The sequence below is a fragment of the Sclerotinia sclerotiorum genome, genomic scaffold (assembly GCF_000146945.2).
Source record: "Sclerotinia sclerotiorum 1980 UF-70 scaffold_6 genomic scaffold, whole genome shotgun sequence".
Lineage (NCBI taxonomy): Eukaryota > Fungi > Ascomycota > Leotiomycetes > Helotiales > Sclerotiniaceae > Sclerotinia > Sclerotinia sclerotiorum.
The window spans coordinates 1,408,789-1,426,885 of NW_001820830.1; the positions used below are offsets into that span (position 1 = coordinate 1,408,789).

The following is an 18,097-nucleotide window of genomic DNA, read 5'->3' on the forward strand; positions in this document are numbered from 1 at the left end:
TCATATCTAGATCTATCAATGATTCATTCACTGAGACTGGAGATCTAAGTTGTGGAAATTTCATATTTGTAGGTGGAGTTTGAACATTCATGGAAACAAAAATTATGATGTAGAAGGAAGATTGATGATACATATGAATATCAATACCTTCGCTTCGAAGTAATTTGGCTGTATTGGACCAATAGTCTTTCCGGCCCGGAGAGGCATAATACGGTTTTATATAGCACTATTCACTACATTACATTTTTTGATATAAACAGGCACTTTAATAGGTAGGTAGTTAAAAGAAGAAGCCCAATCAATATTACATTCTTTGTATACTTCTTGTACTCTTTCACAGACTTTCGTTCCCTCCACCCAACTACTTTTATGGTACTTTATAAAGTGATGTTTGTTTATACTGACTGCATTTACTCTTTATCTTACAAGCACTATTTTAATATTCTTGAGATCTAAGGTAAGATAGGGAAGACAGGTTCCAATTGTAACAGTTTAAATACTAAGGAAAAGGAGTGTGAAGTGATAACGCAAACATTCTGATATCAATTTCCTCATATGTTAACTTTTGAGTATGAAGTCCGATATCAACCCACTGTAGAGGATTCATGCTCAATCTTCATACTCAATCATATTTGGCTGATGTTGACAATGAGAAACTCTATGCATCATTATGGCAACTGCCATTTAAAGCTTGCGAATCAAACTAGCTCATTGCACCTGATTGATGGGAGAAGTAGTGATTTTGGAGGAATAACAAAATTCATATTATTTTGGAATTAAAATCTTTCTCTAATACTTACCTAGGTATCTTCACAAAATACATATACCATAATCTTTACGCAAGCAATTTTGGAGCAAACAGACACCGCGGCCTCCGTCTATCATTAAGGTCATGAAGCTCTATCCATGGTAAAATGCATACGGAGTTAGAATTTAGTATAGAAGATAGAGCAGTTACCGCTTTTTCAATGACCAGATACTATCCTTCAGATGGTTATGATTCCTCTTCAATGAGTACCATCTACTGTCAATACGGATCGTGTTTGTCACCTTCTTCCTCCTCTATCCACTCCGCATTCCTTGGTCAAAAGCATTATATCTCTTGTGTTTGTGATGTGTAGATGTATTCGCCACCATCGTAAATTACAAAACATGAAGGTGAGTGCAATCACATATCAAGCCCCCGAGTCCTTATTACTCAATGCGCTCGAAATGGTTGAAGATATACGAGATTATCTGCCCGATGGCAGTGGTTTCGAGAGCCTGCGTAGCATAATCTCCCAAAAAGTTTAATAAATTGAATTAGAGTGCTCATGGAGGTAATCCTTCATGTCCTCATAGTTTGCTGCATTGGAAATGATGATAGAATGTGTAAGTTGCATAGTTCTTACATGGTGTGAAACATCCGATGAGGTGAAGTGAAGTGATGTTCGAACCTTCCCAAATCCCAACCAAACTTTTACATAAGCAATCATGTGATTCACAGTCGATTTTAATGTTAGTCTTGCACGCTAGACTAAATGCAGATCCCCAATTTTTTTTATAATTAGCAAGTGCATTATTCTATCCTGCATGATTGAATTTGATTGTTCCTCAGTTTCCCAAAAATTCAACAAGCTATCCATCAATTATCATAAGAGTTCTCAAAGACACAAACTTTATTTTCTTTTGATTTGCTTTTGTGCATTTCATCAATATAGAAATCGTTTTCTGCAACATATTCTGATCATTGAAATAATCACCACATTTCCTCATTCCTAAACCTTAGGAACCAAAGCAACAATGGCCGATCCGCAACCTAGTATCACATCCATCCTGGCTGCTTTAGGTATTTCTTCCCTCCTGCTATTGATGATGGAAACCTGAAACTAACTTCCTTTCAGCAGCGCAGCGACCTAATGCGACCCCTCCGCAAAACCAGCAGCCTGCATACCAGCCACCCCCTCAACAACAGTCAAATCCTTATGGACAACCTGGCGGATACTCTTTACCTCAACCTACAAACTCAGGCAGTGTCGATCTCAGCGGTATCAAGCCCGTAAGCTCTGGAACTGTTAGTATTCAAGATGCTATCGCAAAAGCAAAGGTGATTGCTGCTGAGAAGGGCGTCTCTTACGATAGAGCTCCATCTTATGGCGGACAGCACCAGCCCATGCCTTCCGGTAGACCATACAGTCCACGATCGAGATCCAGGTCTCCGCAGCCAACACGTCGCGATGCATTCCGTGATAATTTCAACCCATATCGCGATGAAAGACGAGGCCCACCTGGAAGAGATTATCGCGAACGTTCATTTTCTCCCGGCCTACGAGGCAGAGTTCCTTCTGATGCTTTCCCACCTGCGCATGGGGGCTCAAGTGGCTATGTTCGTGAGCGTTCTCCAATACGCGGTGGAGAGGAGAACGTCGAATCAATTTCAATTGAATCGAATCTTGTAGGATTGATCATTGGCAGACAGGGCGAGAACTTGAGAAGAGTGGAGTCAGAAACCGGCTGCAGAGTACAATTCATTACTGGTCCTGATGAAACAGGCCCTTTTAGAACTTGCAAAATCACTGGTCCTCGTGCTCGTAGAGCCGATGCTAAGGCTGAGATTACTCGCATCATCGATGATAGTGGTTTGGGCCCACTTTCAGACCGAGCCCCAAGACAAGATAATAACACTAGAGATTCATCACACCAACCAGCATTGAGAGATGGCGAGGATAGTATGCAAATTATGGTTCCGGATAGAACAGTTGGTCTTATTATCGGTCGTGGTGGAGAGACGATCAGGGATCTTCAAGAGCGAAGTGGCTGCCATGTCAATATCGTTGGGGAGCAGAAGAGTGTTAATGGACTTCGACCTGTCAACCTCATAGGTACTCGAGAGGCTGCCGCCATGGCCAAAGACCTAATCATGGAAATTGTGGAGAGCGATAGTAAGAGTGCACCAAAGGAACGCGCACCCGCTCCAAGAGAGAACAACCGTGACGCGGGCTACGGTGGTGCTTATGGCAGCGGCGGTGGTGGTCAAGGAGATAAGATCAATGATTCTATCTTCGTACCTTCCGAGGCTGTAGGCATGATCATCGGAAAAGGTGGAGAAACGATTAAAGACATGCAAAATACGACTGGTTGCAAGATCAACGTTACCCAGTCTTCAGGACCAGGTGAGGTTGAACGTGAAATCGGTCTTGTAGGTTCCCAACAAGCGATAGCTGCTGCCAAACGAGCCATCGAAGATAAAGTTGAGGCTGTGGTAAGTAAATCATGTTCTACTGCCGTAACATTTCTGACATCAACTAGCAACAGAAAAATAATGGTGGTGGTGGCGGTGGTGGTCATCGTAACAATCGTGGACACCAGAATCAACAGAATGATTATGGAGACCGTGGCTATTCCCAACAATCATACTCCCAGCCACAAGGACAACAAGGACAACAAGCACCTCCAGTCGGTGCTGAAGACCCTTATGCAGCTTGTAAGTTTCATTTCTGGTTAGTTTGGAATTCTACTGATTAATTTTAGATGGTGGATATGCCAATTATGCCCAACTTTGGTACCAGGCATTGGCAGCGCAAGGTCAAAGTGATACAACCAAACCGCCAGGAACTTCGTAACTTTACGACAGTGATTACCAGCCGTAGGATGACTCCGACATTTGATTTTGCATGATTCGCATGACTTGCATGACATACGCTGAGACCATGACTTTCGATTCATTTTTCGTCGATATAGTATGCCTGCATTGCACATGATGACGATGACCGAAAACATTCGTACTTTTTCATTACTGGCCTGACATTGGTATACTATCTTCACTGAGTTGATCATGCAGCCCAGGATACTCTAACCTATGGATACACGATATTAGTATGCATTACTATTTTTACGATTCTTGAACATGCTTTTTATCAAACCATTCCGGAGCAGAAAACTAAAAAGAGATAATATCGACAAACAAGATCTTATCTATCAGTAGATGATGACCACCTTTGCGTATTATCTACTTTGATTTGTGCATTGCAATTGACCTGACAATCTACTTCTGCTTGACACCCATGATTTGGGCTTTCGGTACTGGATTTGATCTGCTTGCAATACTGATATTCATGCATGAACGTCTCTTCAATGGCTCTTATTTTCCATTAATGCTCCGGTCAGCATAATCATATACTTGTCAATGGAATTTGGATGTTCATTTTCCTGATAAGATGTGATGCTCACATGAGCAAATTTGGTTTGGTTGGTGAGCATGGTTTGGTCTGGACATATTTCAATGTGGTGCTGGCTGCATGCATGATTTGAATGCAACTGATGATTTACTTGCTTTGCTGAGTAATTTTGAATTTTGGCTTTTGCTATTGCTTGCTTGCTCGAATATTTAATCGAATTTCTTTTTCTTTTTTTCTTACTTGCGCGCGACGAATGGGTGGCACTTACCTGAAAGGTATAGTTGGTTTGGTTTTATGTGTTGGGTGGATGGTGGAGATATTACTACAAAAAAATCCATGGATGGAACGGAGTGGTGGAACGGACGATGGCTTTAGGAGGTAATGAATGTAAGATAGCAATAAAAAAATTGTTTCTTGTGTTCTGAAGAGTGTCTATCCTGTAATTTCTTTTCTAGGTATAGTATACACAGTGTATCTTAATGCACTTTTGACTTGCATCGGCTTTGCACAAGCTGGATGGGACCTTGGATCTTGGATCTTGCTTTGGGAGATTGTTAGATATGTGATAAATTACTCGTCTGGTCCAGGAACATAACGGAGCTTCCCTTTGAGCTTCATTCATTTTCATCATTCCTTATGGTTGGTTCTTCTCTTCAGCTGCTGGCTTATAGTGGTTAATCGATCATAATAGTATCCTATCTATCATTCATCCTGATTATTCCATTTCCTCTGGGAAAGTCATGTCATGTCGCATTAAATCAACCTCATAAGATTCTTTCTTTCTTTCCTACTAAGATCTTAGTATCTTAGTGTGTGTATAAAATCATCACATCCACTCTACCCTCTCTCCAACGATTTTCTCTGATCCGTTTCCTAAGCTTCTTCTTCTTCTTCTAGGACTGTTCACCATCAATAATCCTCTCATATAATAATAATTATCGGGAAATGTTAGATATAAGGTCACCTGTTTCAAAGCTCTTATGTTTACTGTTTCATTACCTACCCAGGTAATAATAAATAAGAATTGATATTCGATCGATCGATCGATGGTTGGTGCACGTGGTGAATCGTTATAATTCTGTAATTTCTACCTCTGTATTTATAATCTCGTAATAGGGGATTTCGGCTATGCGGGGTAGTATTTGTGTAATGGATTTTGTTGGGTTTGAGGTGTTTTGGGTGTTTGAGGTTTCTGGGGGTTGGAGTTGTGTTGAGGGTGATGGAGAGGTAGGTGGAGATGAGGATGATGGAGATGGAGGTCGAGGTCGAGATGTTGGTATAGACTCTTTGATTGTAAAGGAGCCAGTTGTGGAAGTGTATTTTTTGGTGTAGGGAGTGTGAGGGGAGGAGCGGCTTGAGGAGGCGATATAGTGCAGGTGGCCTGGTGGGAATTGTAGGTATGTGTTTGTATCTGTGTTTCTGTCCGTATCTGGCGGGTTGATACCGAGTGATGGAGAAAGTGGTGTGTTATATCTCCACAATAGGAATGCTTCCTCCTCCTCTTCACCTCCGTCTTTCTCTTTCTCTCCCGAATCCTCAACCTTCTTCTCCACTACTTCCTTAAGATCCCCTAGCTTCAAATTTCCCCATCTCTTACAAGTACCTTCTATAGAGCTATTGATTTCATATGTATGTATCCCATCTTCCAAAGCCGTATGAATAATTTCGAATTTCGTTTCTGCGTTCTCATTATCATTATGATTCTTCCCCTTTTCTTGCAAAGAACAATTGGCAAAAATAATCGGTATGTATGTTCCTTTTACCACCTCTTCATTTTCTCCATCCTCGCCATTTTTTCGGATGTATTCTACGCCTTCGATACAGAATAATAGTTGTTCATACTTTTTTCCATTGTGATGTGAATTGAGCTCCTCATTTGCAGTCTCTTTCTCGTATTCCCAGCATACATATCTCCAAGAAGCGGTGGAAATAATTCCTGGATTGCTAAAGCGGAAAGAATCAGAGTCGATTGGGAAAAAGTTTTGGAGGAGAGTGCGGGAGGTGGTGAAGGTTAGTTTTGCTGACGTTTTTGTGATTCTGGGAGTGAAGGTGAAGGTGGGATTTGGATTGATTTTAGGTATTGTTTGAGAGCTGGGTAATGCAGATGTGTAATTATGAGGGGGCTTGAGGATGGGTAAAGGTCCTATTGTGGTGTGAGGTTAATATGGGGGGTTAGTGAAAGACGGGACTGATAGTGATAGGAGAACGCACCAAAACTAGCGGGTATCAAATAGTAAGTAGAAAGTTGAGGATTACGTTTCCACATCCATTTCCTCAATTCGTAGGTCGAATTATCCCATTCGTCATGTTGTAGGTTATGGTTTACGAACTGAAGCACTAGATCAAGGTGACTGTTAGTGTTTGGAGGTATACTCGAGTACTAAGTATACTATCTTCTGCTCTTCTCTCTTCCTATACTTCCATTTTGACTGAGGATGAAGTGAGAAACAATGAAGCGACGAGAAGACGGAAAGGAATAAATCTCACTATCAACAACAACATCATTACCCTCCCCAGGATCCCTTCCTAATATCCTTGAAAACTCCTGGATTCGATGTGCCCTTCCGATTCTAATGTTTTCATACAGTTTCAACCTCTCTTGGATCTCCTCTTCCTTTACATCCCCCGGAAAAACAACAGCCAAAGCAGCCGCATCTTCGATAGCACTACCAGCGCCTTGTCCTTGATGTGGTAAATATGGATGAGCTGCATCTCCTAGAAGAACGAGATTTTCCCTTGTAAAATTAGGTAGGGGATGCATATCAAGGAGACGCCAAACTTTAAGAGTGCCTGTAGTGTTTATATCGGAAGAGGTAGGCGAACGTGCCATTTTTAACATCTCTAACATATCTTCATCCCAACTCTCGTAAATCTTCAATAGATTTTCTTTACTACCACCTTTACCCCATCCCTCCCAATTTTTCTCAGATTCAGATAATGCGTCAGGATGTATACATACGAAATTAAGCAAAGAGTTGGAAGATGTCGGATATACGACTACGCGACGATCGGTACCGAACCACATGATTAGTTCACCTTCTTTTTGCATGTGTTTTGCGGTTTTGGGATTGGAGAGAACGGATGCTCGGGTGAGGAGGAAGCGATAGGCACTTTTACCGCTTGGGAATGGTTTTATCGAAGAGGAGGGGGCTTGGGTGAAGGATCGAGTTAGGCTGTGGACGCCGTCTGCGCCAATTATCAAATCCCCGGTGTGAGATATGCCGTTTGAGAAATAGACGGTAGAGGTGACGGGGTCGAGGGTAGTAACTTTATGGGATGTGAGGAGGGTGATGGGAAGGTTTGGGGGAGATGGTGTGAGGGCTTTAGATTTGAGATGAGAATGAAGTTGCACGCGGTGAGCTAAGAGCCAAGGCTAAGTGGTTTAGTTGGGCCTTGATAGATTGAAGGGAAGGAGAAAGTACATGGTGCCATTTTTTAACCATCTCGACTATATCCATACTCCGATTCAACGAACCAGTCGATGTATATTCTGTCATCTAGTTGGAACAGTCGCTGTTAGTGATTTGCCTGTAGATGTATGCAAGCCTTTGAATCAAAAAGGGGGAGATGAATCAGAGCATCGAATAAGTGGCACTTCCTCATATACATACCCAATTGAATGGATTCGCGCCACTCTCCTCCAGGAAAATATTCAATCGTCTCAGAATTCCATTAGCATTCGGCTGAATATGTATTGCAGCGCCATATTCCGAAGCAAATTGAGATTGTTCAAATATCTACATCCTCGTGAGCTTGAGAATCTGCAGCTAAGTTTACTTTCCAGTGAAAGCTAGGAGAAAGTATAGATAGCGGGCATGGGACAAAACACACAGTTATTTCATGACCTTGTTCTCTCAAAGCAATCGCAGCAGTTAGACCACCGATGCCGGCGCCTATGATCAAGATTTTGAGAGGCATGGTGAGGTGTTTGGTAACAAGATATCAGACAATAATATATTTTCTTCAGTATTGAATGTTGACTTTGAGAATTTGACAAATTCGATCAAACTTCGAGGTATCAAGAGCTAATGAAGGAGAGATGTCGTTGTTGTGACGTCGTACTTGTGACTCCCAACGAGAGTGGTGATGCGAGAACAGCGATTCAGCCGAATGAGGGATTCGGCATATGAATAACCTCACATGCTGTGTAACCTTTGAACGACTCGACATTTATGTACTCAGACTTCATATCGACATTACATACCAAGGATAAGAACTCTTCCCGTGTCTTTTGATGCATGCTGATCCCCGGAATTAGTTTTATGTCACTCATCTTGACACTTACAATGTTTTCCTCATTGGTTGTTAGTTATAGACCTAATCATTTGGACAGTACTCAGATGAGTGAGCAATCAATGGATTGAGAAATTCTGGCATTCTCGGACATTTTGAAGATTCCGAATGGTTCAACCTCACGTATAGTAACCTCAAGAGCAGAAAGCCACTACAAGAGAGTGGTGATTTTTGGGATCGCTTTTCCGGCCCATTTTCATGCCGGAACAACTTGGATTAATCTAAAATCACGTGCAATCCAATGTTGCATTTAGATGATCAAACCAAAGCGAAATGCAAAGAAGGGGGCTCTTCACTACAAGTAGCCTTTGCATGAAGTACTTTCTGACTCTGCTTCTTTTTTTATGATGCAATCTTGATTCTAGATGAGAACAGATGGATACCCTTTTAGCTGACGGAGCATATGAGAAATACTGTCGAAAACCACTAGGAATTTTGAATGAAATTTTAATATACTATACAACCTTTATTGCTGATTTCATCAAGAGGATCTATATTAATAATAAGACCTAAATCCGCTGGTTGTTGTTGATGCACGTGTTCCTGAGGAGAGATGGTGTTTGTCAAAGTTAGGACGGAAAAGCCTTTCCCCTCATCCCTGGTCAAGCCTCGACCGAAGATGAAGGGGTACAAAAAATGACAGAAAAGACCTTTTGCCGTATTTGAAATGCAATGAAGCCCAACATGAACCTTTTGATCTAGAGACATGATGATTATTGATATAGTGTACAGACTTTTGGATCATTTACTATACAGGATGAATTGTTCATCTTTAGCGCTTGTGTTGTTGTTCTTGAGACTTTTTGAATCCAATTATTCAACAGATCTAGTGGGGCATCGCAAACTTCTACCCCCCCAAACTAATCCTGAGTAGGCCAAAAACCCCTCATAAACCTTGCTCACTCCACTTTCTCTCATCTCTGATTCCTGCAAGTCCTGCTACTCATGCAACTTCTGCAACTCCTCCAACTCCTCCAACTCTCCGATTCTTAAAAAACTGGAATGAGTGGAGTAGCTTTTGATAACGCTTGGAGGGGTCCGTCCCGCATGAACTCAGTCCTACTCCTACTCGCTCTTGTACTGTTTGTTTTCGTGTTTAAATCTCATCTCATACTAATATATTAATAAATGTGATAAGGCACTGACTGATAGGGTTTGGAAGAGTTGTGTCGGATCTATATGTAGGAAAATCGGATTTATCATTATTTCTTCGAACCATCCATCCAACAGAAACACAATAACCTCAAGGCTTCCAAGCTGTTGGCGCTCACACAGTCAAAAGTACTAGGTAGACGGACGACGCCAACTCTGAGACGGATCCCATCCTATCCCCATCCCATCCCACCATGTATTTTCATCAGATACGTCACTCTAGATTGCTGCTCCGCTGCAACAACCCAAGCTATTTATCATTTATCCCCCTCCACCCTTGTTTATTTTGATCCTCATCCACCAAAGACCAACACGTCTAGAACGAAGGAAACCTAGAAAAACTTCTTCGTTCTTCTTAGTATGTTAGTGATAGTTAATAATAGCCTCTCACATCGTCGATGGCCTGCAGAATAATAATAACCTTGGTTTTACCCTACATACTTACTCGTGTAAAGGAAGAAAAGATCGAGTCGAATTTTCCTATCTTGTTTGCATAGCTACTGGTGTACTGTACCTAGCTATCTGAGTAGCACGCACAACCTTTCGCTCCCAGCCGAGAAGCTTAACACCCATTTCATTCTTTAGCTTCTTCAACCCTCTCCGTCCCTTGACTTTTCCCTTATGAGCCCACACTAGTTATTTAACTTTTCTTGACATCTTCCCATAAGAAGAACTTGATTTGCTCAATATCAAATCAACAAAAGTCTTCGCAAACTGGTTGATAGGGATTGCGCTCTTTGTCCGTCGAGTGAAACCATATCAGTGATCGCCGCCGTCAACTTTACCCCACCATAATTTCACAATGGTACAGATTGATTCCCATGAATATCTGTCTGAAGAGGAGAAACGTCTAAAGGAAGATCGTGAGAGAAAGAAGTATTGGAAGAAATGGGGTCCTTATGTTGCTGAGAGACAATGGGCTACAGGTACTTGTTCTCAACAAGTTGTTTGTGAGCTTATCAATGCTAATATTTACCAACAGTGCGAGAGGATTACAGTGCCGATGGTGATGCGTGGAGTCGTGAGTTTTACTTCTAGATAGCACTTTATACACTTCTGACGATTGGCAGATTTCCCTCATGAACATGCGAGATCCAGAGCTTTCAGATGGGGAGAAGATGGTATTGCCGGAGTCTCGGATACACATGGTTTTCAGAATGTCGCTTTTGCTTTCTGGAACGAGGAGGAGTATGTTGCATTGCTATTTGAGAACATATTACTCAGGAACTGATTTGTATACAGTGACTTTTTAAAGGAACGTCTCTTCGGATTATCGAACCCTCAAGGAAATCATGGAGAGAGTATTAAGGAGGCACATTTCCACGTTGATAACACTCCAACGGTTAGTCGAATACTCAACACTTTACATGAAGAGGAAACTGACAGTCATTTAGCATTCCTACATGAAATATTTGTACAAATATCCCCAAAAGAAATTTCCATACGAAGATTTGATCAAAGAGAACGCCAGAAGAGGCAAGGAGGAAAAGGAATATCAAATTCTCGATACCGGCATTTTCGATGACGACCGATACTGGGATATCTATATTGAGACTGCGAAAGATGAGGATGATCCAGATGAGCTTCTTTTCCGAGTCACCGCATGGAATCGAGGCCCTGAGCCAGCGCCACTACATATCATTCCTCATCTCTGGTTTAGAAATACTTGGGCTTGGGGTCATGAGGCCGAGGACAAGAAGCCAAAAATCAACAAGGTTGGAGAGAATGTTGCCCACGCTCGTCATCATAAGCTAGGTGAACGATACATGATCTTGTCTCCTTCCCCTGGTGTTGGACCCAGTGGCGTTGATGTTCAACCCGAATTGATCTTCACCGAGAACGACACAAACAATGCTCTTCTTTACAAAGGGAAGAATGCTCAACCATATGTCAAGGATGCATTCCATCGTTACATCGTAGACCGAGAGAAGAAGGCAATTAACCCCAAGGAAAATGGTACCAAATCTGCAGCTTGGTACAGTTTCAATGAAGGTGGCGGAGTGGCACCAGGAGAGTGCGCAGTGGTTAGATTCAGAATGTCCCAAAAGTACTCTGACTACTTGGATGAAGAAGAATTCGATAATACTATGGATAAACGAAAAGATGAGGCTGACGAGTTCTTTTACCGAATCAGTCCTTTACCAATGGCTGATGATCTTCGAAACATTCAAAGACAGGCTTTTGCTGGTATGATGTGGTGTAAACAATACTACCACTTCATTTGGGAGCAGTGGGCGAATGGTGATCCAGCTCAACCTCCACCTCCACCAGATCGTAAAGCTGTTCGAAACTTAAATTGGAAACATATGTATCTGGATGATATTTTATCCATGCCAGATTCCTGGGAGTATCCTTTCTTCGCAGCATGGGATTCAGCTTTTCACTGTATTCCACTTGCCATGATTGATCCAGATTTCGCCAAGAAGCAGTTGGATCTTTTCACAAGAGAGTGGTACATGCATCCTAATGGACAACTTCCTGCCTATGAATGGAATTTTGGAGATGTTAATCCACCTGTTCATGCTTGGGCTACTTTCCGTACATTCAAGATTGAGAGAAAATTATATGGACGTCAAGATCTCGATTTCCTTGAACGAGTTTTCCAAAAATTACTCCTCAATTTTACTTGGTGGGTTAACCGCAAGGATTTTGATGGAAAGAATGTATTTGAGGGTGGTTTCCTTGGCTTGGACAACATTGGTCTTTTCAATCGTTCCGAGCCATTGCCAACTGGAGGTACTTTGGAACAAGCAGATAGTACTGGTTGGATGGCATTCTACTGTCTGTGTATGTTGAACATCTCATTGGAGTTGGCAAAGCATCGTCGGATCTACGAAGATATCGCCTCTAAATTCTTCGAGCATTTCATGCTTATTAGTGATGCCATGACTTACAAGTCTGGCTCGGGAGAGAAATCTCTATGGAACGACGATGACGGCTTTTACTATGATGCTATCTCGTATGGTGGACCATGGACTCAGCAACTACCTGTCAGATCTTTAGTAGGATTGATTCCATTATACGCTACCCTTACCTTGGAGCCAGAGCTCATCAACAAATTACCAAACTTCAAAAAGAGAGTCGATTGGTTTGTTGAGAATCGACATGACGTTGCTGAACGTAACATGGCCAGTATTCAAAAGAGAGGAAAGGGTAACAGAATTTTGTTATCACTTGTCAGCAAAGATCGTCTCGAGAAAATTCTTAAACGCATGTTGGATGAAGATGAGTTCCTCAGTGAACATGGTATTCGATCATTGTCAAAATTCCACGAGAAGAACCCAGTTTCCATGGACGTAAATGGACAAGAATTCAAGGTTCAATATGTACCTGGTGATTCAGACAGTGGCATGTTCGGTGGCAATAGTAATTGGAGAGGTCCAATTTGGCTTTGTGTCAACTTTTTACTTGTCGAGTCCCTACAACGTTTCTACATGTTCTATGGACCATCATTGCAAGTCGAATGTCCAACTGGATCAGGAGATATGATGCATCTTGGACATGTTTCTGAAGAGATTCAACATCGACTCCAACATCTTATGGCACGTGGTGATGATGGACGTCGTGCTATTAATGATGGTAATGATATTTTGGACTTTGATCCTAACTGGAAGGATAACTTATGGTTCTATGAATTCTTTGATGGAGATAGTGGTCGTGGTTTGGGTGCTACGCATCAATGTGGTTGGACTGGTTTAATTGCTAGGATGATTCACGATACCGGGTAAGCACTTTAACATACAAAATCACGTCCATTTATAGATAAGTACTTACTAACATAACTAGAATCTCCTGTCGTCTCCCACAAACCCCTCGTACACCCTCTACAGGAATGAATCACTACTTCGACGACATCTTCACACGTCACATCGCCGGCGCAAATGGCAAATCCCAAAAATCCCCTAGACCATATCATCTCCGTCGTACCTCAACTGCTCGATCCATTGGTGCACGCTCAGATTTCGGTGATCATGATCATGAGTTTGATGAAGAAGAACAGCGTGATCACGAAGGAAGTGTAGCTCCAATGGATGAGCAGAGATTAAGAGAAAGGGAAGAGGCTGATAGACATGTGGCCAATTATATTAGTGAGCAATTACATCGCGTGAGAAGTCATGACAGTGCATGGGAGGATAGGGTCGGGGATGAGTTTGAGGCGCAATTGGATGAGAATTAGAGTTGGACCTTAGGTGGTGGCTGTGAATAGAGAAATGATAAATGGTGATGAAGATGAAGATGCTGTAGAGAGTACATAAGATACAGCGGAGGATATATATAGGTGCAGCTGTAGGCGTGGGAGATACATGAGATATAGATAGATAAGAGCTAGAGTTAGAGCTAGAGCTAGAGTAGAGCTTAAAGAGACAAAAAATTTCAGGTAGATAGATTTTAGATAGATGCTTGCATGCATGCATAGTATTCATATTCAGCGATTTTGAGTTCATGTTCATGTAGATATATATATTGATTTTGATAAAGCGAATGAATGGGTGAATGCATTGAATCTTGAATTAACACATCAGATTTTATTCATTTTTCGTGGTCTTCATTCTATTACATCTAGGATGTATTTAACATTAACAATATTATGCAAATGTAAATATGAATATGTATATATGTGTGTGTGTGTTTAAAAAGGGGAAATAATAGATATCTTCTAACAACGTTTCCTGTACGAGTGAACTCGAGTATTCCATTTCAATGATTTTTCTTCTCTGACTCTCTGCACCTAGATAGGGAAGTGTTTCCTCATTGACTGTATCAAGATTTTTCTTGGGGGTAGGGGGGGGGGGGGATTTTTTGATTTTTGGAGCAGTTGGGTTTATTTGCTCGGTACCTGTATGTATATGCATGCACTTTACCGATTTTGCCGAGTATTGACAGAACCTACAGCTAACTTCATGTATCGGTCATTGTATCACCAAATGTTCATGTTCAGCTACTATTGTAGATTTCTCCGAATTTAGTTGAGGAAATGTTCCATCTATTGCACTTCATTCCATTTCTATTCTTACTCATGTAGGTAGGTTGGTAAAGGTAGATAGATTAGGTGAATGTCGACTCGTTTCTCCCACTAATCCCCTGCTCTCATCCTCCCGCGTCACTCTTCTCCTCTCCCTCACAGCTGAAAATAGCTCAAAGAAAACATCTCGTTTCCCTAAACTTTTAAAAATCGATTGTCGTGAGAACATATTGTGTGTAATGAAGTATTTACAAAGTATCAGTGAGTAACTTGTTCATCTTGGCGATACGGCTGGAGACGCTAAGATCGATGGTTCGGTCACCGATTTCGACGATGAGTCCGCCGAGGACGTCTGGGTTGACCTTTTGAGGTGTTAGTGATTTCGCTGGTAGTTTTGTGGCGAGGAGGAAGTATATGGAAGGGATATGTCAAGAGTGCATGTGAATGGATTGGAAATGAGATTGGACATCGGATTAACGGATGTAACGAACCTTGTTGGTAACCTTGAGCTTTTTGCCTTGACCGACGTATTGGGATTTAGAGACGGCGGATTCGAGACGGTTGAGAGTTTTGGAATCTAATTGCTGTTTGTTGGATGTTATGTTAGCCTATTTCTTTCCACAAAAATATCATATCTCTTCAAATAACACCACTATGCCCCTCTTTCAAAATACCTCCAAACCCCTCAATCCCCCAACGACAAAATCCTCCAACCAGAGAAATATAAACTCACCGAAGCACTAGTAACAACCAACTCAATTTCTCCTCTAGCAGCACCCATCAACTCCCCAAACTTCTCACAAACACCCTTCAAAAGCGACAATCTATTGTTTTCCGCAAGTGTCTCCAAGAAGTTCTTAACGGTATCACCTTTATCCTGACCACCAGTATGTTTCTGGAGCTCCTGGATAATTTGTGATTTATCCTCTACGGAGAGAGTTGGTGCTTGCATGATAGTTGCGAGCTTGGCATCTTTTTGGAAGATGGCGTGGAGGGATTGGAGGGAGCGGGCTACGCTGTCGAGGGTTGAGGTTTTTGCGGCTGCGGTGTACTATAGAAAGTGAGTGATTAGCTTTGTTTCTAGTAGTAGGTGACAATCCCGATGTAGATAAAATCCCCTCCAGCAATTATTCTCCCCTCCTCTGTGCCCATCCTCCTTCCCCTCCATTCCCTTCCACTTGCTTTGCCCCCCAACCTCCAACTCTTCTGCTTTAATCCCGCAATCCTCTTCCACCCACACCCAAGAAAAAGCACACATACCAAAGCACTAGCATAAGTACCATCAACACCATACAAAGCCACTGGGGGCTTGCTATCCACAGCAGCAGGAGCCGCATAGTTTCGGACCGCTTGGGTAAAGACCCTTGGGGTGGCGACCCTAGGAGCCCGGAGAAGAGTTCGACTCGAAATCATATTTGCGGATTTTATCGTCTCAATTGGTCCGTTTGTAAAGGGGAGATGGTAGGTAGTAAGAGAGCTTGATGACAGGATTGTGCAGAGGTGCCGGAAGTTTGGATTTTCGAGCCGATCCTAGGTCACGTGTATGTATTTCGTTGGAGCGATTTTGCCCGAGGTTTTGGGATCATGCATTTTTAGGTGGGATGAGCGTAGTTGAAATGGTTATTTTTTATTATTTAGATGATATCAGTGAAATTTTTATTCCTTCGATATGCTTGAGTATCTGTTTGATACCTCAATTTACGTCTAGATGTGAGAATAAGATTTTCCAATGCCTTCCGATACACTCCGGCGAAATCAACTTGCGTCCTATGTTCATATTGGAATTCAAACCATGAAAGAGAGAGTAGGAAATACTTCAATGGGACACCATTTCTCAATAACGGAAATGATTGAAATTAAATATTTGACGATTGCTCGCTGGTAACCTATAAGTACATTCCCATCCCCAATGCCCTGCCTTTTCGGCCCAACCTACCAACCAACCGCCTTAGAAGTCCTTCCCCATTCCATGACTCCAGAATTACCTAGGTATGCCCAAACGCCAATAGAAAGAATACATGTATCATCGCCTCATCATTAATAAATCCTCTAATCTGTCCTAAGCATACTGTCGACCAGATCACCTAGAGGTCCCCAAAAATCTTTACCGCTTGCAAGATCATGTTCATCAATGAAGAGAACATAATGCTTGAAGCTTGTGTTAAGATGAGCTTCTAACCCAAGCTCACGAATAACAGGGTAATGATGGCAGTAGATATGAGCATAGACTCGATACATTCTTTTGAAGACTTGTTTAATCATAGTTGAGAATCCTTTTGGAAAAGGGACACCTATCTGACATTAGGAACTCATCTTATGGAGTTAGAAGTAGTTTTAAAATGCATACCAATTCTGCTTGGGAAAACAGTTTCATTGTCAATACTAGCTTGAACCCAGGCCATTAAATGTTCAATATACGTTGGTGCAGGCATCTTAGTCGGTCGTTTGAAATTCTCATTATCTTGCCAAAGATATTCGAACCTGTAGAATATTAGTATTGATATTCATAATTCATATGTGATATGTGATATCATACTCATCCGTAGCCTTCATTTCTGGACAAGATTGTGGTGAGCAGAACTCTGTGATCGAACCATAAAGTAGATTTATGTGGTTGTAGAAATCCACCACTGTTGCATCATAAGCTCATGCCAACGATCTATACCATATAATTTCCTTACTGTTGACTGCAAGCCACTCATTCTCATCTTCACCCTCAGGTAATTTAACGACCTTTCTCAAGCTACCACCCCCAAGCGTTGCTTCAGCATATTGCCTCAATTGATAACTCGTTGTGCCTTTGTGAGCATTTCGCGGTCGAAATTGGTTTCGCGTACGTTGGTTACTATTGTTTCCTCGTTGTGAGTAAGATGGTACATGAGCAGGTTCAGGTATTTCTATAAAAAACGGATCATCCACTTCCTCCACAGGTTCCAATTTCACTGAAACTGTTGCTGCAGAATCAGACCCTGTGAGTCCACATATTGGCGGTGATTGCTTCGTTCGAGGGCTCCAATATGCGAGAAAAGAAGTCATAATTATATAGGGATAAGGATCACAAACACGGTAGTGATGAAGGAAGTCATCTTGCTTTAAATGAGGGGCGTCTTCTACATTCCGCAGGTTAGCTGGGCGATACAAGACAATTATGGAAAGGGGAATTGTACTCACCTGCAGTTCTTTTACAATCCTGTACAGTAGATGTTTTTGCTGTTCAAAGTGAACGGGTTGTAAATTGTAATTACAAGAGACGTCGTAGTTGCGCCCAAAGACAAAGAGGACATTAGATGTAATGCAGCGTTATCGTTGAGGGAGAGTTCTCAGTAGTGATTGTTTACACTCGCTGGGTTGATTTTGGTTGGCTAAGTTACCCGTACAATTAAATCGCCAAATGAATCCAATCGCAATCTCGCCGCACTTTCCTCCCGCTTCTTGTGATCTAGCCTTCGCATAGAATAGACTACAGTAACCGATAGCCCTGGCACCAACAAACACTTACCTACCTACATCTAATGTTCTTCAGTGTCAAAAG

At 41.9% G+C, this 18,097-nt stretch overlaps 6 protein-coding genes across 6 annotated transcripts; 3 read left to right on the plus strand and 3 right to left on the minus strand.

Annotated features, from left to right (window-relative positions):
- Window positions 1-1,782: 1,782 nt before the first annotated feature.
- On the plus strand, window positions 1,783-3,602 carry SS1G_05361 (hypothetical protein; the record flags this gene model as incomplete). The annotated part of the gene is made up of 4 exons (XM_001593883.1): window positions 1,783-1,828; window positions 1,884-3,241; window positions 3,295-3,463; window positions 3,511-3,602. The coding sequence occupies 4 exons, from the start codon at window positions 1,783-1,785 to the stop codon at window positions 3,600-3,602; spliced, it is 1,665 nt and encodes a 554-aa protein (XP_001593933.1).
- A 1,704-nt stretch (window positions 3,603-5,306) lies between these two features.
- Window positions 5,307-6,172, plus strand: SS1G_05362 (predicted protein; the record flags this gene model as incomplete). Its single annotated transcript, XM_001593884.1, has 3 exons — window positions 5,307-5,473; window positions 5,770-5,901; window positions 6,121-6,172. The coding sequence occupies 3 exons, from the start codon at window positions 5,307-5,309 to the stop codon at window positions 6,170-6,172; spliced, it is 351 nt and encodes a 116-aa protein (XP_001593934.1).
- Window positions 6,173-6,472: 300 nt separating this feature from the next.
- On the minus strand, window positions 6,473-8,075 carry SS1G_05363 (hypothetical protein; the record flags this gene model as incomplete). Its single annotated transcript, XM_001593885.1, has 4 exons — window positions 6,473-6,486; window positions 6,645-7,517; window positions 7,633-7,654; window positions 7,989-8,075. 4 exons carry the CDS (start codon window positions 8,073-8,075, stop codon window positions 6,473-6,475), a joined length of 996 nt encoding a protein of 331 aa, XP_001593935.1.
- A 2,183-nt stretch (window positions 8,076-10,258) lies between these two features.
- Window positions 10,259-13,978, plus strand: SS1G_05364 (conserved hypothetical protein; the record flags this gene model as incomplete). Its single annotated transcript, XM_001593886.1, has 6 exons — window positions 10,259-10,528; window positions 10,585-10,623; window positions 10,673-10,790; window positions 10,845-10,944; window positions 10,997-13,326; window positions 13,389-13,978. 6 exons carry the CDS (start codon window positions 10,405-10,407, stop codon window positions 13,777-13,779), a joined length of 3,102 nt encoding a protein of 1,033 aa, XP_001593936.1.
- An 835-nt stretch (window positions 13,979-14,813) lies between these two features.
- Window positions 14,814-15,978, minus strand: SS1G_05365 (hypothetical protein; the record flags this gene model as incomplete). Its single annotated transcript, XM_001593887.1, has 4 exons — window positions 14,814-14,927; window positions 15,057-15,149; window positions 15,299-15,616; window positions 15,826-15,978. 4 exons carry the CDS (start codon window positions 15,976-15,978, stop codon window positions 14,814-14,816), a joined length of 678 nt encoding a protein of 225 aa, XP_001593937.1.
- Window positions 15,979-16,614: 636 nt separating this feature from the next.
- SS1G_05366 (conserved hypothetical protein) lies at window positions 16,615-17,651 on the minus strand (the record flags this gene model as incomplete). The annotated part of the gene is made up of 5 exons (XM_001593888.1): window positions 16,615-16,856; window positions 16,913-17,046; window positions 17,102-17,195; window positions 17,247-17,410; window positions 17,629-17,651. The coding sequence occupies 5 exons, from the start codon at window positions 17,649-17,651 to the stop codon at window positions 16,615-16,617; spliced, it is 657 nt and encodes a 218-aa protein (XP_001593938.1).
- Between the last annotated feature and the right edge of the window lie 446 nt (window positions 17,652-18,097).